The 22,759-nt window shown below is 41.1% G+C and overlaps 2 protein-coding genes across 7 annotated transcripts in view; one reads left to right on the top strand and one right to left on the bottom strand.

Moving 5' to 3' along the window:
* Positions 1-2,181: 2,181 nt before the first annotated feature.
* atl1 (atlastin GTPase 1) lies at positions 2,182-13,618 on the bottom strand. Of its 5 annotated transcripts, none has more exons than XM_080479746.1 (13): positions 13,427-13,565; positions 11,684-11,934; positions 10,879-11,013; positions 9,195-9,299; positions 8,829-8,879; positions 8,050-8,106; positions 7,861-7,953; positions 7,625-7,763; positions 6,480-6,607; positions 5,570-5,626; positions 5,354-5,425; positions 4,758-5,217; positions 2,182-2,919 (listed from the first exon to the last, which is right to left on the bottom strand). In XM_080479746.1, the coding sequence occupies exons 1-13, from the start codon at positions 13,464-13,466 to the stop codon at positions 2,624-2,626; spliced, it is 1,884 nt and encodes a 627-aa protein (XP_080335872.1). In that variant the 5' UTR covers positions 13,467-13,565; the 3' UTR covers positions 2,182-2,623. The 5 variants fall into 5 exon arrangements, with proteins under 5 accessions (XP_080335872.1, XP_080335873.1, XP_080335875.1 ...); XM_080479747.1 differs by having other exon boundaries at positions 13,433-13,565; XM_080479749.1 differs by having other exon boundaries at positions 4,768-5,217; positions 13,433-13,565.
* A 1,166-nt stretch (positions 13,619-14,784) lies between these two features.
* map4k5 (mitogen-activated protein kinase kinase kinase kinase 5) overlaps positions 14,785-22,759 on the top strand; it is a 38,078-nt gene continuing 30,103 nt past the window's right edge. Inside the window, exons 1-3 of one of the 2 annotated variants that reach the window (XM_080480052.1) lie at positions 14,785-15,232; positions 17,408-17,651; positions 21,765-21,822. In XM_080480052.1, the coding sequence (XP_080336178.1) occupies positions 17,544-17,651; positions 21,765-21,822 (166 nt within the window). In that variant the 5' untranslated portion in view covers positions 14,785-15,232; positions 17,408-17,543. The remainder of the gene's footprint in view (positions 15,233-17,407; positions 17,652-21,764; positions 21,823-22,759) is intronic. The other variant, XM_080480051.1, reaches the window with a different exon arrangement.

The raw sequence follows: 22,759 nt of genomic DNA, 5'->3' as shown, positions 1-22,759 counted from the left end.
TTGTTTACCGAGTTTTCATCATGAGGATTGAAGAAAAAAAAAAAAAAAGACTTGAAACTTCACTTGTAATAATTCCTAGAAGTGAATTATTTTAGGTAAATAAATATATTCATCCCCGTTCCACCACACTAGATTCAAACGGAGCAGGTCAATACAAGCTTCAAGGCTGCAAACACTCTTTTAAAAGACATTTTTAGCTGTTAATACATTTTTTAGTGCACCTAATTCAAATTCAAACAGTTGATTTGCTGAAGCGCTGAGAAAAAAATACAACTCTCCAAAAACCTTTTTCGAAGTTAATCTTCACATTGAATTTGATTTGGAAATGTAAAATTTTTAAGTCCCTCCTCCCGACTTCTTCCTGTTCTGATAAAATGTTTATTGTGAAAAACAACTGCAGTTCAGGACTGACAAAAACTGCTTTAGGACAAACTTAACTAATAAAACTTTGTGTGTGCCGCTAAAAACAATTACGTTTATTTACAATGAATTTTAACAGTTTAACTGTGAGATTTTATTAAAAAATTTTTTAATGACAATTAAAATTTTTTATGTATTTCAGAAGTTTGAACTCTACTTACCAAGGGTGGTGCAGGAGGATATTTCTTTGTAAACCTGTGAGGTTGTTCCAGGAAGTGTTTTTCCCGTCACAAATAAACAACTCAAGTCTACATTTCCTTAATTTGGTCCAACTTTATTTAGTCGTTTCTTTGTAACTGAATGTGTTTTTTCCTCTTTTTTTTTTTTTCCCAACGCGTGTGCTGAAACTAAAGCAGAGTGGACTCGGAGGAGCTCGCCCCAGCAGGCCGACACCACGTGACCTCTGACCTCCCGAGCTCAGACGATTCGACGAGGGGGCGGCCGTGTAAATCCTGGAGGAGTGCGTTTGGAAACAACGCACAACCCGACACCAAACAAGTACAACCGCCCTGCCTGGTTGAGCGGACACACCGAAACACAGTCAAAGGGGGAGGGAAAAAAGAAAAAGGTTTCTAACCTCACAGATCTCTGTGTGAAGGCCTCACTTGATGCTGATTATACATTACGGAAGACTGGAAGCCACTCTGCTGCAGCGCCTTGAAATTTTCAACCCTTGAGGTCAAACCTCACTATAAACTTGCTAAATATGCGTGACTGATCGGATCTGTGTGTGTGTGTGTGTGTGTGTGTGTGTGTGTGTGTGTGTGTGTGTGTGTGTGTGAAAAGTTTACAGCAAGGGAGCGGTGGGGGGGTGGGGGTGGGGGGGGATTCTGGGCTAAACAAAAACAATACAACCACATTTGTACAAATCTACAGTAACAGTCCACAAAGCCAGAATAATCAAACACCAAGAAGCATGTTGGGAATATTAAATATGTTTCATAAAGGGATGTGTAACACTGATATTTTTGTACTAGAATTTTTTTTTATTTGGTCGTTTTTCCTCATTAATCAGAGCCGATGTCCTCATGGTTACTATGTCGGTAAACTCCTGTCAGCTGCAGAAGTGATGCTAAACTATGATTTTTTTTCTTTCTCTGTTATCTCAATTTAGTTTTCTTGAAGAACTATTATGCAGGACATAGCGGCAGATTTTTAGAGCATCTTCCGCCCACTAATTTTAGCCTTTTGTTTACAAGCCGTTTGGTAGGAATGAATAACTGAGGATCCGTCTCTCTCTCTCTCTCTCTCTCTCTCTCTCTGTTGTTGTTGTTGTTGTTTGCGCACATGATTCAGCTTCAGTGCGTGAAAGAGATGATGACAGAGATGTGGAATGAGGATTGTTTCTCCCAAAGCAGAGCACATCTACTCTTGATTCCACGATGGCCACAAAAAAACAAAACAAAAACAACAATGGCTTTGACCTGCTGCGATGGCAACAATCTCTCTCCTGTGACACACACACACACACACACTCACACACACACACACACACACACACAGATAGGATCACTACATATACAAAAACTGCGAGCGGACTAAAAAGAGAGCGGTAATGTCATCGGTGTTGCGTAAACCTTGAACTGCTCTCCGGAGCGCCGTCGCAGCAACGCCAACCTCCAAAACAACAAATAACACAGGTTTTAGAAGTGCCCTCGGGGTGACTGCATGAAACGTGAAATCATCTTTACGTGTTATGGCACGATACCACTTCATCACAACCATTAAAACTTTTTTTTTTTTCTTTTGTTTTTTTTTTTTAATACAAAGCATACCTGTACTTTAGAGCTTAAAGATGACAGACACGAACCGTTTACCATGCTGATGACGCTTATTTAACATACAGTACACATTGTGGCTCTCGCAGGTCATAGGTAATGTTCTTTCGAGACGGTTTCTAAAGAGCAAAGAAACAGAACGATCGTCACAGATGGTGGGATTCACAGATTCGGCTTTTTGGATTAAAAAAAAAAAAAGAAGAAGAAAGAAATCGATGAGAAACGATGGGAGAAAGGAAAATGAAAGGAGGAGCTGACTGGAGGTTGGGTTACGCGGAGGCCTCCTCCAGCAGAGTGTTTACAGGATCTGTACAGGTGGGGTTTGTTCCGTTTTGTTGTTTTTTTTTTTTCTTTGTTTTGTTTTGTTTTTCCACAGACGAGAAGTGAGAGAGGATGAGCGTCCGTCACTTTGCGTCCGCTTTGACCTACGCATGAACGTTACACAGTCTGTAATAAGAGATTAAAGTAGTGAACGCACTGGTGGGCCGCAACAGCCAACCCCAGAGTAAATAAGTGTCTGATGGGCGAGGAAGCTCCCCCTCCTCTTCCTCCTCGTGTCCACCAGGAAGTCCCTGCTGCTTTGTGTCCCCTCTCGTCAGTCCTTCTTCTTGTCCTTCCTCTTGTCCTGCTCCTCGGCGGCCTCGTGCTCCTGATGCCCGGGGAAGGCGTGGTGGTACAGGTGCCTGTGATTGGCCGCTACGTTGTACAGCTTGTAGAAAGCCTACGGAGCCGAGGCCAACACGAAAAGTTAGGCGAGCTCAGATTGTTCAGAAACATCTGCTTCTGCAGCGGATCACAGAGATTATCATGAAGAACCAATAATAAACGCCCCCAAAAAACGTCTGATAGGTACATCTGTAATATAGAAATGTAATCTGTAATCTACAGTTATCCAATGTGTTCGTAAAAAATAAATAAATCCTCTGCTGTTTCTCATTGTCATTATGTCACAAGTCTGGTTCTTTTAAGACATCCAGATTATAGGGCATCTTCCTCCTCTGACATCCACAATATAGAGCATCTCCCTAATCTAACACCCAGATTATAGCCCATCTTCCTCCTCTGACACCCAGATTATAGAGCACCTTCCTTTAACATCCAGATTATAGAGCATCTTCCTTCTCCAACACCATTATTATAGAGCATCTTCCTCCTCTGACATCCACAATATAGAGCATCTCCCCAATCTAACACCCAGATTATAGCCCATCTTCCTCCTCTGACACCCAGATTATAGAGCACCGTCCTTCAACATCCATATTATAGAGCATCTTCCTCCTCCAACACCATTATTATAGAGCATCTTCCTCCGCTAACATCCAGATTATAGAGCATATTCCTCCTCTAACATCCAGATTATAGAGCATATTCCCATAACATTGAGATTATAGAGCATCTTCCTCCTCCACACATCCAGATTATAGGGGAATCTCCCTTTAACATCCATATTATAGAGCATCTTCCTCCTCTAACATCCATATTTTAGAGCATCTTCCTCCAACTAACCGATGTGACTTCAGTTGAACTTAAGGAGTGAATCAGCCATTACACTGACCCTCACAGCTCAGCTATGTGACATATAAAACCAGTTTAACTGACAATTACGAGTCACTTTCTCAATTCTATTTAATTTTCAGCCGCCAATAAAATATCTCCACTACAGTTTAAAGAAGTAACTAGTAACTGTAATCAATTGCACAACACTGGGAACAACCTCAAGCTATTGTAAGTATTTCTAAAGTTTGATATCTGTCAACATCATTCATCCATATTGACCGTTTGTCTTTTTTTTTTCTTTCCTCAAAAGCTTTCAGTTTGTAGATTTTCATTTATAAAAAATAAATCTCTCCTCCACTCACCTCGTTCGTGCTCCCCTGTAGCGGCATGAAAAGAAGTAAACATACATGTAATGTGAGTATATAAACACACCAATAAAATGAACACAATCAGCAGAGAAAAAGTTATTGACAGATTTTCTGACACTGATTGAAGAGATTTTGTCTCCCTCTGGTGGTTTAAAGATGCAGACTCGTCTAATCTGTTTGTCTCCTAAAGTATCTTACATTTTTCTTTTCAATAATAAAAACTAAATCTCTTTAACTATTTGTCTTTAACACAGATTAATGATATTGGCAGGGTTTCATCAATGTGAGTTTGAACGTGGTTAAAAACCTGCAAATAACATTTCAGATATTTGAATTCCGTCTTTTACTTTCAGTGAATTAGAAAGTATAAAAAAAGAAAGAAAGAAGCCTTCAGTCTGGTCCTCATCCAGCAGTTTCAGCATCTTTTTGTTTGTCTGATGATAACATTATTGGTTTATTAGGGGGAAACCCTCACATGCATGTTTAGAAGATTTAACGTAAACATCATATTTACATCAATATTTCTCAAATGTATCACTGAATTACGAAACTCTATGAAGCACCAGAAGTAGATTTTTACCCAAACTTCAACAGAAATCATTACAAGTCCTCCCAGTATTAGTGTAACACATGTAAAGTTTCAATCAGAATTGATTCAAAGTGAAAATTGGTGCTAAATGTGGCTTTTTCTTGCATTTGCTGACCTGCTCTCTGTGATTTACCTGGTCCCACAGCGCCCCGGCCACCTGGTCGATGACGGCGCCCAGTTCCCGGTACTCCCCGGAGTAGCGGATGTAGGCCCAGGTGCAGAGCGTGATCAGCGCCAGGCCCAGGATCATGTTACACAAGCTGGCTATGATGTCCACGCCCACAAAGCCCGTGATCCCCGCCGCCACGTACATGACAAAGATGACCACGAACAGCGTGGCCGGCGTGCGGGCGGCGTGGAAAATGTTCTTGGAGTCATTGTGCTTGATGTACTGGACGAACACCTCGTCGATCTCCCCCTCCAGCTGCTGCAGGTAGCGCCGGCTGAACTCCTCGCCGCCCATCTTCTTCACGCCGCGAAACACCTGCAGCGCCTCCTCCCGGATGACGCCGTGTCGGGACTGCAGCTCGTTGGGCGCCAGGAAGGGCCGGTCGCCTCCGCAGACCTGAGAGTGGAGACCAGAGGGTCAACACGGAGACGTCACACGGAGACGTCACACGGAGACGTCACACGGAGACGTCACACGGATCCTCGCGGTTTCACTGAAACGAGCTGCCATCTCACAGTTAAAAGTGACCAACCTCTTCCATTTTTTTGTTGTACAAATCCTTCGCGGCTGCTACGGCTGCCAAATTATTCGCCTCCGCTGTGGCCTGAGAGAGAGAGAGAGAGCGAGACAGAGCACGTGGAAATAAAGTGTTAATCTTAAGGATTTTTCTTTTAAATAACATTGAACAGTTTATGCAAATGAACTGGGACAAAACTGAAATGCACAGTGACAATGACTTAAAAAGTACCTGCAACATTGACTTTGGATGGGGCAGCTCCTCACCCTGGTAGATTTTGATATATGCCTGGAAAAAAAATAGAAATGGAAACATGTCATCAGTCGTGCGAAATTCTCCACATAAATACACTTTCTTCATTATAGGAACATTTAAGTGAGGTTAACCTCATATCCTTATTCAATTGTCCTGTTTTTAATGTAGAAATGTATTGCTATAAACTTGAAATGCTGTAAAAACCCAACAGAAGGAGAGTATAAATAAATAAATAAATAAATACTTTAATATTTCATCTGGGAAGTGATCATAATGGCTCTCTTTATGCTCATCGTTGAGATATATGCTATCTGTTTATCAAATTAGGATAAAAATCATCGCGTTTGTTCCTTTTACTTCAGCAAATCATCTTCTAATCCCGATATGTTGACCTGATCGATGCATTTGAGTAAAAAAAAAATTAAAAAAAATCTCCTCAAACATTTGCAACGTGCAGAACAAAACTACTGCAACTGACAATATGCATGTGTGAACATAGAAACAATGAAACTGTCATATAAGGAGGGGAAACCTTGAGAAAACCCTGAATATATGAGTGATTTTGGTCAAATTCACATCACTTTGGTTCAACCGACTTAATATGGTGTATTTTTATTTTGACTCATTTAAATATCCTACAACAAGACATCAGAGTAAAAATCTTTAATTCATACAACTCTTTCCTATAATTTCCTATAAAGGTTAGACTAAATAAATAGTTGTTTTTAGATATGTAAAAAAAGAAGAGTTTTTAAAGTTACATAACTGCTTTCTCTACACCGGCGGTTTGTTTTTCAGAGAAACGTCGTGTGCTGCTCTGGAGGTTTGTGGCTGGATGAATATTTTATGGGACGTTGAGAGAAGACGGAGGCCTCGCCGCTCTGACCTTGAAATACTCCACCAGGCCTCTGCAGGTGATTTTGCTGCCGTTGATCTCCTTCACGTCGATGTTTCGAGGGCTGAGCAGCCAGGGGACCAGAACCTTCAGGTTGTTTATGAACTCGCCGTCGATCTCTGCCAAGTGAGGAGAGCGAGTGGTGACATGAGTCTGTTTGTGCTTCAGTAGAGACATTTTTACACACACAACTTTTAATGAGTTAACGTTGTGTTAAGCTGCTGAAGCAATATCCTGTGAAAGACCAATAAAGTTCTATTCTAGTTTAAAAGATATGTGCAAGAGGCACAATCTCATCTTGAGAGGACCAGACTTCTAAAATTAGAGAATAATCTCTAAATATTTTAACTTATTTTGCTGCAAATAGGTGTGACATTTTGAAAATATCTCAATTAATTTAAATGTCATCTCATAAAACTTGAACAAGTTTACATTTTTGAAAAACAAATGCAAGTTTTAACAATATCTCTTGCTTTCATTATTAGTTTCCCATCTAATTATGAATAGTGAAGCAGATTACATGGTGGAAATTAAGAATGAGCTACATTACATACTAGAATTAAAAACAAAAGGGTTACTATTTCTTTTAGAGCATTTTAACATGTTTTAATTAAATGTGTGACACAACCAGAGAGCAGGGGTGTCCTGGCAAAGACAACTGGAGCTGCAAATATATTTAATTTATGAAGATAATGGAAATGTAATAAACTTAAATCAAAATTATAAAATAAGCTACAGAGCAAAAACAGGTTTGTAGGCCTTTATATATAGATATAGATATATAAATGACCTATGTAAAGGCATGACTTTGGATTTACCGTTTATTGCCTTTTGGATTTGATATTAATCTGAAATTCATTAGGGAATCTGGTGTTACCTAAAATTACCAACTCAGTGAGATTCCTAATGAGTTTCATTCCTGTTCCATGATATTGTTGTCTGTGTCTTTAACCCCAGAAAGAGAGAAACGGGTTTAAATCCCACCTGAAATCAAAATAATCCCTCAAATCCTCCCTGGTGACTTGCACCGTGTTTCCACTTTGCTTTTATGTAATATAATCCCGTCCACATGCCGCACTTGGTTCATTCAAGAGACTGCAGCGTTCGCATGTCAAGTGAGCAAAGCGGGAAATGACCTTTGATTCTCCCGTCGAAGTGCGGGTTGGTGGCCACTTTGAGGCCGGGGTGAGGCATGAGGAAGCAGGAGATGTTGGTGAAGCAGGAGTGGATGTGTTTGCGGACGTTCTGCAGCTCCTCGTGCTGGTTCTCCGAGATCTGAAGGGAAAACAAAACACGAGCAGACGGGAGTCACTTCCAGTCCGGCCGCTCAGCCTGCGAACCTGCCGGTCTGCCAACACGTCCGGCATTTCACCTTCAGCCTCTTCTCCAGGAACTTCATGCCGCCTTCCTGCCCGTATGGAAACTCGTATGGAAAACTCCAGTCTCGGACCAGGAAGATCATGGACTGGATGGAAAGGGAGGAAAATCTCAAATTCACTCTTCACTGTAAACCCACAATCAGCATTCCATTCTTCTGAAGACAAAGTTTAGTTCATCTTACCTGGAAAGGCTTGAGGAACGTCTCCTCCATCGCGAGTCGGCCATATTCAGTGAAGAGCTGCAACACAGGAGGCCAGGACAGGTCAGGATGGAGAGAAGGAGGAGAAAAGAGAAAGAGAAACGATAAAACTCAGTTTAAAAAAAGAAAGAAAGAGGAAACAAGAAAATGACAGAATGAAGATAAGAGACAAAAAAAGGACAAAAAAAGAGAAGACAACAGAAGAGAAAGACAAGAAAGAAAGAAAGCTGAGTTGAGAGAAAGAACAGAATAATAAGAAAGGACTGAAAAGAAAGAGGGGATGGAAAGAAGGAAAATTAAGAAAAAACTGACAAAGAAAATCATATGAAGAAAAGAAGATAAAAAGACTGAAGAGAGAAAGAACAGAATAAAAAGAACTGAAAAGAAAGAGTGATGGGAAAGAACAGAATCGAGGCAAAAAGCATCATATGAAGGAAGATAAAGAAAGAACTGAATAGAAAGAATGAAGAGAGTGAAAAGAGAGAGAGAGAGAAAGAAATGAATAGAAAGGTCAATAAAAGAAAGAACTAAATAAGTCCAGAGGAAAGAATTGGTTCAATAGAAAAATGAAAGAAAAATAAATAAATAAATGGAAATAGAAGTAATATAATAATAAAGAACACAATAGAAATAAAGAACTAAACAGAATAGAGAGAAAAAGAATGAAATGTGAAAGGAATGAAAGGAAGGAAGGAAGGAAGGAAGGAAGGAAGGAAGGAAGGAAGGAAGGAAGGAAGGAAGGAAGGAAGGAAGCGTTTCACCTGTAAATGCTGGAGGTCGTCCTCCTGTACGTTCTGGGAGATGTTGTAAACCTGAAACAGTTTAATGACTCACAGCGTCACTGAAGTCACATTAAATACACATAAAATAAACTCCCATGTACAATCTATCTACGAGCACAAATCTTCCCTCGTTCTTCAAGAAAATAACTAAAACAAAAGAGCATCAACAAAATCCGCTGACTCATGGATGTCCGTGTGTGTGTGTGTGTGTTCGTGTGTGTGTGTGTGTGTGTGTGTGTGTGTGTGTGTGTGTGTGTGTGTGTGTGTGTGTGTGTGTGTGTGTGTGTGTGTGTGTGTGTGTGTGTGTGTGTGTGTGTGTGTGCAGCGCTGTGAAGGTCGCCGTACCTGCATGGAGCTGATCATGGTGCTGAGAGCGAAGACGGTGGCCGAGTCTCTCAGCGTGGACTGACTGTCGAACGTGCCCTGAGTGTCCATCAGCAGCACGGCCACCTGCGCACAAACACACACACATTAACACGTGTGTGTGTGTGTGTGTGTGTGTGTGTGTGTGTGTGTGTGTGTGTGTGTGTGTGTGTGCGCTGCAGTGTGTGTGTGAGTTTAAATACAGTGTGAGGAAGGGCAGGTAACATTCAGTCTCTGGAAAAGGCAAAAAAAAGAAATCCTCCTCATTTCCTCACATTTCTTTTAAAACATTTAAAGGTTTGTGACGTTGGTTTTTAATGGTTTTTTTGAGATTAAATGAGATTGAACAAATTTCTTTTTTTATCCTCAAATGAAGAATAAAATGGATCATTAAAAATGCTATTTTAAAAGGTCTTATATTCTCCAGCTTTTCAACACTTTCACGTGTCTCGTTGGTCCAGAAACCTTCAGGATTCTAAGTTTCTAGCTCCTCCTTGATTTTCCTCCAGTTGAATATTGGATCATAGGAGCTGCATTCAGAATCTGCTGTGTCTGTGTGAGCTGGACTGGCTCCGCCCACACATGCCCATCTAGGGAAGAGGAGGAAGTACTTCCTGTCGTGGTGCCATGTGCCAGAGCAGAGCTGCCTAATTGTCGGAGGAGTCAAAGGGAGGAGCCTACTTTGATTGGGATTGGCTAAACCCCCGATGACACTATATAGGGTTTGATTTCTGATTGGCTGGTTGGAGCAACACACTTTTTAAAACCCTGAAACAAGCCAGGGAGAGAGAGGACAGACTGTCTTCACTTCTGGGACGTCAGTCCAGGTATGGGGACGATGAGTACTGTTGGAAAACCTTTAGAAAGTGAAGTTTTCATAATATGACCCATTTAAAAACTTAAAATGTTTTAATTATAATTTTTGACAGGTATACGATAAAAACACAGCAACAAGTATGGAAATAGTGAGTTTCCTGGTGATAAATGCAGCGGGGTAAAACAGTGTATGGATGGTCTCGAAACATATTGACTAAAAGTACATGTGTACTCCACTCTGTTGTTATTTTAACTTGAAAATTCTACACTAAATTACTTATTATTTAAGTATTTCAATGGGTCTTTGACAAGGTACCATAACAACAAATAGTAAGATAAAATATAAAACCTGCCAATAACTAAATATTTCTAGTTATTTTAACAATCAATGTAATGAACTAAAGTAATGTGACGACATGCTTTATCTCACACGAGGTAGTAATTTTTGATTTGATGTCGGACTTCCTTATGTTTTCCACATTATTATTGTTTTTCACATCTGCTGCACCCTGAAGCTCGACCACACGCTCTGAAGACCTCGGTCAGAATCTAAAATAATACACATATTGTACCTTTAAATAACACTAATTTGCAAAAAAGCTGCTTTGTGATGTGAAAATCTCAATACAGGAGACAAAAAAAAAAAAAAAGAAGATAATCCGAGCAACATTTAAGAGCGATTTTATTGAGTCGATATGATTCTGAAGGCCAGAAACATATTTTAATTATGAAGCGAATGAATGAATGAATAAGGTTAATTATGCATCTGTGTCATGTGCAATTAGGCAGCTCAGTGCACAGTAACCCCCCCCACACACACACACACACACACACACACACTCACTCTCACCTTTCTCCCATCTGGCTTGTCCACCAGAAAGACCTCGCTCCAGATCTGGATCCCGGTGGTCTCCCTCTCCGAGCCGCCCCTCCAGGAGAAGCCGGTCAGAGGCTCGTCTGCGACTCCCAGCCAGGTATCAGACGCCTGAGGACGAAAACAGAAGGTTTGATTAGTCACACAACATGTGATCTTGAATCAAATAATAGAGACGAGAGAAAATGAAAAGATTTAAAGCTGCACATGTGCAAAAAAAACAACAACCCTTACTTAAAACATCTATGATGCAGGTTCTTCTTTTACAGCAAAACACATTCAACCCTTTATAAAGAATGGAATGTAAAATTGGTGGTTTAAGAGTCTATTTAAGTTTCACATCGACACAATTTCTTTCTTTATTTCTTCTTCTTTCTCTCTTTCTTTCTTTTTTTTTGGGAGAGAACGGTATTGACTAGCTGGAACCAGCAGATGGCGGAAGTGCAACTTCACGGATGCCAAGTGAAGAAGAAGACGAAGAAGAAGAAGAAGAAGAAGAAGAAGAAGAAGAAGAAGAAGAAGAAGAAGAAGAAGGGAAACGGTCATCAGGGATGAAGAGAGGGGTGGGAAGCAATGTAAATAGATAGAACCAGCAGATGGCGGTATTGCAACTTTATGGATGCAAACTGCCTTTAAACCCAGAAGAAGAAGAAGAAGAAGAAGAAGAAGAAGAAGAAGAGGAAGGAACTCTTTAATCAGTGTTTAAAAGTGGAATCCATTTTAAGCGGAGCCCATCACTCCATAAAGTATGGCATGAGAGACTTCTCGGGTTCAGACTTACGTGGTTGTACATGTAGCGCAGCATGAAGTCCATGAGGAAGGACTTGCCCTTGCGGAAGGCCCCGGCCACGGAGATGGCCACCACCTCACGGTCCCGGACCTCCTCGGCCAGCAGGATGCGGCTCAGCGCCGCCTCGTCCAGCTCGAAGCTGTGGTCGTCCTTGACCAGCAGCACCTGGATGGGCCGGGCTCGGCCGTCTGGCTCCTCCTCCTCCGAGCTCCAGTCGTAGACATTCTTGTCACTGAGCGACCCTGGAGTGTAAATCAGGGGGAGGGGCTTAATGGAACTCACCTGTCACTCTTTCTAAGACACATCTATTCTGGATGACAGTGACCCGCACATGCGCCGGTAGAACGTGCAGACTCCACGCAGAACTGCAATCAAACCGGTGTCTCCTCAACCGTGAGGCCGAAGTGCCAACCACTACGCCACCGTGCCGCCCCGGAGGACATTCACCCGCCCATTAAAGCCAGGAAATAGAAAAGTTGGGTCCATTATTCCCTCCTAGATCAATAGCGTTGCTCACGAGCTTGTTAATAATAATTAGAATGAATCCGGCCATGATATTCGTCCAATCCAGTGAGCTCATGAAGATCCACAGCCTGTAGGTTTTTTTTTTCTGGCAGTGACTCAGTGTGTTTCCAGTCTCTGCTGTCTCATGTCGAGGGTGAAAGCAGCAGATCCCGTCATGTTAGCACAAACTTGGGCTGATTTTCAAGGACACGTTAACAAATTAAAAGCACGACTGTCATGCTCTCACAACGCCACCGTGAGCGAGCAGGGCTGAAAGAGAAAATGTGGGTGCACGCTGGAAGATGAATGCACAGTGAATTATTTAAGTCAGGAATCATTCAGGCTTTTCTTCCCCAATGCCTGGAGGAGACAGTCGGTTTCCCCTGCACAGGCCTCAGCCCGGCCCAGCCCGGCTCAGCCTGGCCCGGACCTGGTTAACCTGATCATGCTGCTGCTGCTGCCCTTAAAACGGCCCAAGACGTCAGAGCCAGTGTGTGCTTAAAGTGGGTCAGAGCAGATCAGCTATCTAATGACAAACAGCAGCATTCCACCTATTTTTTTTTTCTTTTTTACCCCCATCCTCTCACTCAATCCAGGCTTTTTTTTCCATGATATTATTTTTTATAAATCCTATCGAACAGGCCTGGTTCAGAGAGCCTCAGTGGGATGTCAGGAACATGATGATAAGCATGAAGGTGATGGTGATAGTGATGACAGCAGGGTGCCGATGATGGTCCTCGAGATGATGACAGGCTGTTTACTGATGCAATATTACATAATATTTCTGCTAAATGTTCCGTAGGAGGCTGGGGAAAATACAATAAACACATAAGATGCGTGTTTTTTTTTTTTGTTTTTTTTTTTTAATTAAGGCCTTTGGGGGAAAAACAGCGATTCTTGTATGCAAAACACAATAATTACATTGAGTGTGGTATAGTGATATATATATATGGAAATAAATGTGTGGCTATGCGTTTCTTCTGCTTGATTTCTTTCCCCTGCAGAAATAACGACGCACTAATAATACCAGAGACCAGAAAATACAGACAGTGGTCTCAATACTGTAGAAAAAAAAACAAGGCTTTTTCATGATGGAGTCTGAAATAAACATCTAATTAGCTGCATCGCTTACACCCTCCTCCCGACAGGAATGGAGAGAGCTGGAGAGGGAGAGAAAAAAAAACGCGTTTTGTGCGTCAAGGAGAAGCGTGAGAGGTGAAATGTACGCACACTCACCCCAGCTGTCTCTGTCGGGACGGTGCTTGGCCATGATACTGTCCGTAAATCCCTCTAATTGCGCGTTAATCGGTAGTCATGGGTGTCTGTGTGGGGCTGGGAGGATGCCCTGTCTCCGCCGAAACGATGCTCCGACCAGGCGGGGATGGTGGAGCTTTTTTTTTTTTTTTTTTTTTTTTTTAATTCCCAGCGCGCTGCAGAGGGGCGGCGGAGGTCGGGGCGCCAGGGGGCGCTGCTGTCTGTTGTCCCTCCCTTTTTTTTTTTTTTTGCCCCGATTGAGGCAGCTTCGAGGCGAAGCGGAATAAAAATGAATTTGCTTGCACGATGTATAGAACAAATAAGGTGGATGTGCGCTTCCAGCTGCGACGGAGCCAGTTTAACACCTCCCAATGCCCGAGGAAACACACAGGCTGCGATGTGAGCGGCCGCCGGCAGGAGGCGGCATTGTACAGAAGTTACTACCTGTGCTACGTTCGGGTACCGTCGTACGTTTGTGATTTAACTTGTCAACAAAGGGGCAGGATGTTTACAGAATACTGCAGACCTTTGACAACGCACAAGGAAGATTATATTTAGGAATACTAATTGTAAGACTCCTAGTTTCAATTAAATGTGCGGGTATTTGAAAAAAAAATACATTTTCCTTTCCTGTGCATGTGATCATTTTAGTTGAGGGGCCACATATTTCATCGAGTGGGCTGGACTGGTAAACTACTGCCAGAATAACATTTATATTTAAACCTTAAAGTTTTTCTTTGTTGTGGCGCTGAATATACAGACATTTCTAATGTCTATATTTTCACAAAACCAAACAATTAGTACAGATAATTACTATAATCTCAACATGAAGCCAATTTCAATGAAAACTTCTGGTGCAAAAAACAGTGAAATATATTTTTGAAAAAATTCTCTATAGCTGTTGCATCATGCATGCTTTTACAAACTCACACTGTCTAAGCCTACGGCAGCTTCACTGGAAAATGGCCCAGCCTAACACCAGTTTGGCATGTCTGTGATTGTTTTATATTTCATTGAATATTTTACAATGACAGTTTGTAACCATGTGGATATTTAGTCTATTTAGTTTTTTCTTGTTATGTTTTATAATCTAAAGGGTCATTTTGTGCCTCTATTTCAAGTCATTTTGCTGTTTCTAATTTCTTTGTGGCGAATTGTATTTTTAATTTCGTGCATCGTTGTCTTAATCTTACTTTTTGTTTTGAACTCTTACTCGTTCGTCATTTATGAACCGCTTGCCATGTGTGTGACTTTGGCGCCCTCTCGCGCGGTTGCAGCGCATGTTCGTTTTCCTCCAGAGAGTCTCAGTTTTCCGAGCCGCCTCTGAACGCACCACCACAGTCCCGTTGCAGCACAGCAGCGACTTCTCGGAGATTAGCGGCACACTGTTGCTTTTTTTTTTTTTGCAGGAGCGTTTTTCCCCAAATAAATCCAACATTATTAGAAGATTTATGCAATTTGAAGCTCTTTTTCTGCTCGCGGGAGTTCCGCTTCTCTAAAACCGTCTAGAGGGAGAAATGACACGCCAACGGCAGAAGTTAAGGCTGGTGTTTTTGCGGTGGATTGAAGCTGCAGTGAAGGAGACGGAGTGAACCGCAGCGGCAGCCTGAACTTTACTACTGTTTCCTCGATAACAAAGGAGGTCGACGCTTATTTTTTTTATTTTTTATTTCTTCCCACATTACTCGACGCCACAGCTCGGCTAAAGGCTCCCGGGGGGGAGGTGTAGGATGCGAGGCGCTCGCTGTGCGCCGTGTTTGTGCAGTAAAAGGTAACGTTGACGTGAGTAACCGGACACGAAGCTAAGTTAACGGCTAGGTTAGCTCGCGCTAGCTGACCCGCGCGGATGCTCGGAGCTCCGCGGAGGTGGCCCCGGGGTCTTGAAAGCAGGGGTGACCGCATCACTCCGCCTGGTCCCCGGGTCTTGACTGCAGGGGTGACCGCATCACTCCGCCTGGTCCTCGGCTAACTAGACACATTAACTTTAACCTGAGTTGTTAGAGAACTTTTATGCCATAATCAAAATATCCCGTCACAGCTGTTTGAAGGGATCAATAGAATTTTTTTTTTTTTAATATGATGAGTTAATTAAAAATCTTTTAAAAGGCAGACATGTTCTTTTTTTCTTCTTCTTTTTTTATAAAATCTCTGTTTCCTGTGTGTTTTATTTTCACTAAAATGAGTCAGACTGGTAGTAAAACCACAGGAATATGAGACATGTTGTTGCTGTTTGTTTTGTGTCACTTTATGTTTGTTTTCAGTCTCTGTGTGGATATAGTCTTTTTTTTTTTGCAATTTGTTGTAGTTATAGCTATTTTTGAGATAGTCATTTTTTTTTTTTTTTAGAGAAGTAACACATTCCAAATATTGACACTGTGCTATTCTGATCACTTGTCCTTTATTTATATGTGTACATTTGCCCCTTTTAACATCACAAGTCATCACTAAATAATTCAGACATCCTTTTATTTATCCCACATTGGAAAAATCAATATTATTTCAGCAGCCAGTGGACAGTAAATAAATAGATTAAGAATATTAACAATAGTACGTATGTATGTTAAATAACACCAACAACAACAGTCAAATATATCAAGTCAGACATAAGAGTGAAAACATCAAGGATGAGTGTTTAATTTGAACAAAGGTAAAATAAACTTGCACTGTGATGCATGTGTGGATGTATATCTTATTAAAAAGCAGCATGTTACAATCTGGATTCTGTCATTCAAATCTTTAAATGCTGCTAAGGTGGATAAAACTACTCATACAAGCATGAACATAAATAATTGTGGTTGCTACTTTTAAAACAAAAGCAATGCTGCATGTACAGTAGATTTCATGTGATTTCTTATTGATCAAAGAGCCTGATGTGGCCTCTGGGTCGTGCAACACCCAGGTCTCGAGTATGCCCACATTTTTAATGATTACAGAAACATTTTAATGATTACATTTGTGCAGAAGAAATGACTACAGTTGACATGAGTTGATAATCTGCTCACGACTGCAGTTCAAATGGATTATTCTTTTAAGCAACAGCTCTTTTACTTGTAATTAAGTATTATTTAAGCATTATTACAGAATTATTCAATACTCAGTCCGCGTCAGCCCAGTTTGCTTCTTTGTAGTACTTTAGTGTGTTTTTCTCGTCATGTTGCGTTAGTTCGTGGTTGTTTGCTGTTGCAGGTTTGTGACACATTGTAGAAGGTTAATATAACTTTTTGGCCTTTTTGTTGATGTTTTAAGTCTGAATGTGTTAGTTTTGCATATTTGTAGGAGTTTTATGCCTCACTGGAGTCAGTCTGTCGCTTTGTGGCTGTTTTGCAGATCGCTTGATATCGTTTTGTGGTTGTTTTGCATCTCTGCAGTCACGTGTGTGCTTCTGAGTAGTCGGTAGTCAGTGTTTTCTTGTTAATGGTTGTCTTTGTTTGTGTCTCGGTGGTTATTTAGTGCTTCATTGTGGTCCTTCTCTTTTGTGTTGTGGCCACTTTGTGGATGTTTTGTGGAATTAAGTGAGGTTTCTGTGTCTTTTTATGGAAATCGTGTGCCTCACTATTGTGTGTGTGATTGTACATGTATCTCAGCTTTAAAGACGTATAAAACACATGGGTAGTTGGAGAGAAGCGTAATGTAATAGTACTTAAGTATGAATTTTCTGTAGTCTTGCTGTCTGTGTAGCTAAAGATAATCAATGTGTACACATACCAACATTTCTCATGCCTATCATATCTCTGATTGATCATTTCAAGTATGCTCAGCCATCTTTTCTTGTACATATCTAAACAAATGTTAATCCAATTAGATTAAACTTGACATTTTAAGTTGGTAAAAGATTTTTAGTTCATCTTTCTAAATCTGATCTTGTGGCCAACTGAAGAAAACACTTGATGCACGTGACGTTTCTTTGCTCTGAATTTTAAACACTTTTCTCCCCGTCTTTTTGTTTGTTGCTTTTAGGACATGGAGCGCGTAGAGGAGCCGTCTGAGTAGCCGCAGATAAAGTCGAATCGAGGAGTTTTGTCTTCATCTGACCGCCGACACCAGATCTGATCGAGCCAACTAAATGTAAAGGACCCTTGTGGTCGGAGACGCCATGGACATCTTTCCCAGGGCAAACGATGGGATCCAGAGGAGGAACCCTCAGCATGACTTTGAGCTCATCCAGAGGGTGGGGAGTGGAACATACGGGGACGTGTACAAGGTATGATTACTCGGTTATTAGTTCCCACAGTTTGTCCACAGACCTACTGATACCGTGGCTCGTCCATCACATGACTAATCAAACCATGGTTGTACTTTCAGCCTGAGTGTTGTTTGTTCTGCAGCGTGTGGCCGACACATTTGACAGGAAGCTTTGGAATGAAGGTCAAATTCTGTATCTACTCATACAGGGGGGGGAAAAAAGCAGCAGATCTTTTTAACTTAACATAATTTGTCCTTTGTTGATTGTGCACAGTGTGCTACTGAAAACTGAACTCGTCACTCCAACCAGTTTGACTCTCGTACTCTACTGAGATGAGCAGTGAATGCTTGTAAATGCATGCCTATTTTATCTTGATCGCATTTCTTTCTCTGTTTTTAGCCCAGTGCAGACCTCAAACTTGTAGGGTTATGAACGTTTTTGTGTAGAAAGAGTTTAGATATAAAGCAAATGGGATAAGATGCAACAAAAATCTGTCTGCAAATGATAAAAAAAATCCACTTGACAAACAATTAAGAAGATTTAACTTTTTCTATTAGGATTGTTCTTTCAGTTTTTTTTAAGAATTGCACAATATACCTTATATACATTACGTATGACCAAGTGTGTGACAATGATAAGAGACAAGACAAGAACAATCAAATAAATACATATATTCACATAATAAAAATCAGAAAATATCCTCAACAGAAAGAGAAGGTTGAAAGAGTTTGAGTTTGTGGATCGGGAAGAGAAACAACGAGGAAATCATTTGATCATCGTGGATCAAAAGTTTTACTTGCAGTTAATGAGTAGTTACCAGATTTTAAGAGAAGCCCTGTGAGTCAGTATTGAAGCTTGTAAACGTAAGATTGATCACATTAAGATTAAACTTTTTTATTTATGAGATAAAACACTGTCATATTCTTTCACCAGTGATTCCTGATTCAAATAGTTTGAATTTCCCCAAATTAAATCAACTCAACAGTTAAAATATCTGTAGTAAACAGAGCAACGATAGCTTATAGGGAATAGTTAAAAAAAATGGTCAACTCTTCCTAATAACCTTCTGATTTTAAGCACAATGATGCTAATAAACTATTGATACATGCATTTGTCTGTTAAGAAACTATTGGATTGAAAATGGAGCATTTAAACCAACAAATACAGGAAGACTTGTACACAGTATTGAAAGGGTGAGGCGGACCTCCTCTGAGAAACAACCAGAGAGTTTCAAGGGGAAACAGTTCAAGGAAAGAACAGATATTTCAACTTAAAGCACAAGAAGAGTTTCAATTTAATTTGGATCCCAACAATCAGTAATGTGAATAATGTATAATGACAGGAAAAAAAAACAGTAGGAAATGTTAGTTGTTAGTATGTGTCGAGGCTGCCGTTGTATAATCTACTTTTTTTAAATGGTTTGGGTCAGATTGTTCGAGGTCGTGCCCTGCACTGAAAGGTGGGTGTGTGGTTTGAGTCTAGATCGGACCTGAGAAGCTGACCCTGAAACAACTATCAGTCAGTATGTTTGAAATGTTTTCGGATGACCTTTTTCTAGTTTCTTCTGACATTTCCAGTCGGCACTGGAAATAGTTTTAGTTTCAGGCCTAAAGGGAAGTGTGTGTCACTGAAGGGAGTTCAGTTTCCAAATGTTTTTGCTCCGAGCTGACACCGAACTCCTAAAACGGCCTGATGTCTGCCGCTGCTTTGCCGGGACAAACGGACAAACCATCTGATCCAGACGCGATGGTTCAGCCGCTCTGCCAGTGGCCTCCCTCTATACAAAGCCTCTGTGGCCGGCCCCCCCACCCCCAGACATGGCCACCGGTGGAATGCTGCGCCTGGTATTCTCCCAGAGCTCGCAGGCTGCGAGGGCTGCAGCGGGCTGAAATATGATCAGGCCCCTGTCTAAACATGCGTTTCACTATGGGTGTGTTCTGCCCCGCACTGACAACGGAAACACCTCCGTTTGGGGGAAAAGTCTGCCTCTGCACAGCTCCCGGCCTTTCTCGGCTTCAGTGGCTCTCAACCTTTGACTAGATCGATTTATCAGTTTTTTACCTTTAAACTTTGACTAAGCATGTGCTAAACTCTCTCAACATATGTAATCTAAATATGGTAATGACCTGGCTGAACCGCTTTAAACTATGTTTCCACTCACTTTGGATCCATGCTTTACAAATTCTGAATTGCAGACTGAATAATAGACTGCTTCTCCTCTGAAAATGTAGAACTGGAGATGCACATGTGATGGAACTAGTGTATTTATTGGAAATCTTATCGTTATCACAATACTTGACTACATTTGCAGTCGCGCTGTCGTGGGACGAGGTGCACATGTCCCGTCCCAAAGGTCAAACAGCATAAAAAAAGGTAAACATGAACTCAAACAGAAGACGCCAGTTGACTGCACTCTGTAAACACGGCGAAACCCGATAAAGTGTGCTCTTGTTCCAAACTGAAAGATTTTATCGACTCCTATCATCATGAGGTGATATTATTTCAACAGTAAATCCAATTTACTCTCAAACATGTATACAAGGTCAAAGACATTAATCCAATCAAACAATGCATGTAAATGTACTGATTGATGTTTCTGCTTTGAGTGGCTCGTTTTACATTCCCTTTGTTTCTTCAAAACTTAGCTGAAGAGAGAAATCCAGCACATCTGCTTTCCCTTCCATCTGACATGGTGATTGAACATGTGTCAGGTCTCTTCAGAGCTCTGTTACATGTCCAGCTTCTCCTTTCTTCACTCGAAGTTGGTTAAAGCTGTCTTGTGTGCTGCATCACACATGTGAAAGGTCTCTTCAGAACTTCCTCTTCCTCAGTTTAGTTCTCAGGTTTGTGAGTGACTTCAGGAAATGTAAATGGAGGCGAAAGATACATACACTGCAATGCAGAACAGGCGTGAGCTCTCAGCTTAAAACAGCGTTGAGCAATGTGCGACAGTACGACGTCGAATAACCGCCTGGATAATGAGTTTTTTGGTTTAGTTATTTGCATGTGTGATATCAGCTGTAGAATCTGTGCGTTTAGTGTTTTGCATGCGTGGCCTCGCCAACTCGTTCTCATCGTTGAAAGGTGGCCGTGCCGGAGGGTTTTAGGGTTTTACGTGTGATTGTCCCGTCTCCTCACTCCCACGGATTAGAGAGCATCCCGTCTTGACCTGGATGTGGACGTCTGCCCCCGGCTGGGGCACTGAAATTACTCAAACCGTGAATCACACCATCTTTGCACATTCAGATGTGGGAGTGTGTTGTAAAACCTCACCAAGTGATACTAGAAATGCATTTATATCACAAAATGAAAAAAAAAAAAAAGGAACCAAAATATGCCTGAATGACTAAATACTAAGTCCTTTTAAAGGTGAAACATTTCAAGCTTGACTGAAAGGCAGTGTCAAGCCTCCCCCTGCTGACTAATGCTGCCTGTGGTTTGACCTAATGACCTCTGGTCATGCTGCTCTTTTAACCCTTTATCAGGCAAGTCACCTTATTTAGGAACTTTTGCATGCACCCGTTTAGTCTAACCTAGTGTTGTCAGGTGGAGCTCATCCGCCACACAAAATCTTTACAATATTACTTTTTGACATTTTCATACAAATTAGGAATGCAGTCATCGTTTTCTGAAATAATTTAGGTGTTAATCTGATCCGCAAAATGCATGAAATCGTACAAAAAAGACTAGGCCACCATCAGGATTAAGATTAGAATAACACTGTGCATACTGTTGTATCAAGTCAAACTGAAGAAGGACATACGTTTAGAGAATAGATCAAACAGGAAAAGGTGTACTCAAAGTGATATAGAAGATTTATTACAGGTGAGACTCCTGGTTCACTGGTTTAATCTTGTCTGGGAGGTTGTACTGAATATTTTATCTATAAGACAGACTTTTTGGGGAATAACTATCGTTTTGTCTGCAAAATTGACTAAAATTGTCCTCAATGTGAAGATGACATTGTTAAACATCTTGTGTTTTCCGTCCAATAACCAATGATAACTGGAATTCATAACAGATGACAAGCTTGACACCGCAAATATTTGCTATTTTAGTAGAAAGCTGAACACTCGGTGCTGAGAATTGAAGTTAAACTGCTGCTTATGCTTGTGTTGTTATATCTTTCAGGCCCGGAACATCCAAACAGGAGAGCTCGCTGCGGTGAAGATCATAAAGCTGGAACCGGGTAAGAGTGAACCTCACTTCAGACGCTCTGATTTCCTCATACTCGTGGTCCGCCATCAGACATGCTGATGCTCTGCGTTTTTGTTTTCAATAACTCATGACTGCAAATCACAGATTACTTTTGTCTGTTTAACATAAATTAGCTGTGATGCGTTTCCATAAAAAAAAAAAAGAAGAAGAAGAAGAATTCTGCAGCGACAAATTTGCTCAAAATGTGTAAGAATGTCCAAATTACATGATGAGCTAACCTGAGGTTGCATTTGTAGAAAATACTTCTGAGCGTGCCTGGCTCGGGTGCTGCGCTGATGACCTAGTGACAGAGTTGGTGCGATCCAGATTAGTGGGATTACAAGGGAGGGGATTTGTACCACCAGCAGCCAGACAGAGCTCAGCTGATTACCAGCCAGCCAAGGAGGAGATTCACTCCTGTATGTTTTCTCTTTCATTCATCACGTCGCTGTTGGCGTCGTGCTGGTTGTAACTGGATCTGACAGCAGCGATGTGTTATTCTCCATAGTTTATGGAGGGTTTTTTGTTAGTTTTTCCCCCCCTTCAAATAACATGTTGAAGATTTTATCCAAATTTAGTTGAGAATCAGTTGAGAATATTTCCCAATTTTTTTTTTAATCAGTTTACAAGTCTTGATGTAAATATTTAAGCAGTATTCTGCAGGAGTATCAAGAGGGAGACAAATGAATGAGGTGAGCTGCAGCTGCAGGATGTTCTTGATGTTACGACTCCATCGTGAAGAGAAAGCAACCCGAGCAAATTTCACAGCTGCAAACTGGATTAAGTGCAAACTTTGTCTCAGTAAGTCTTCACCTAAAGGCTTAAGCTCCAGGTCTGCAACCCTCCTGATTAAAAGACTCGTTGTTTTTCCACTTCTTACCAAAGAAAACTGTTTTCAACCTCAAAACCTCTAATTTAAAAAACAGATC

Source organism: Lipophrys pholis (genome assembly GCF_963383615.2).
Source record: "Lipophrys pholis genome assembly, chromosome: 14".
Classification (NCBI taxonomy): Eukaryota; Metazoa; Chordata; class Actinopteri; order Blenniiformes; family Blenniidae; genus Lipophrys; species Lipophrys pholis.
Note: the sequence above shows the minus strand (reverse complement) of the source record. Positions and strands in the feature narration are given on the sequence as shown.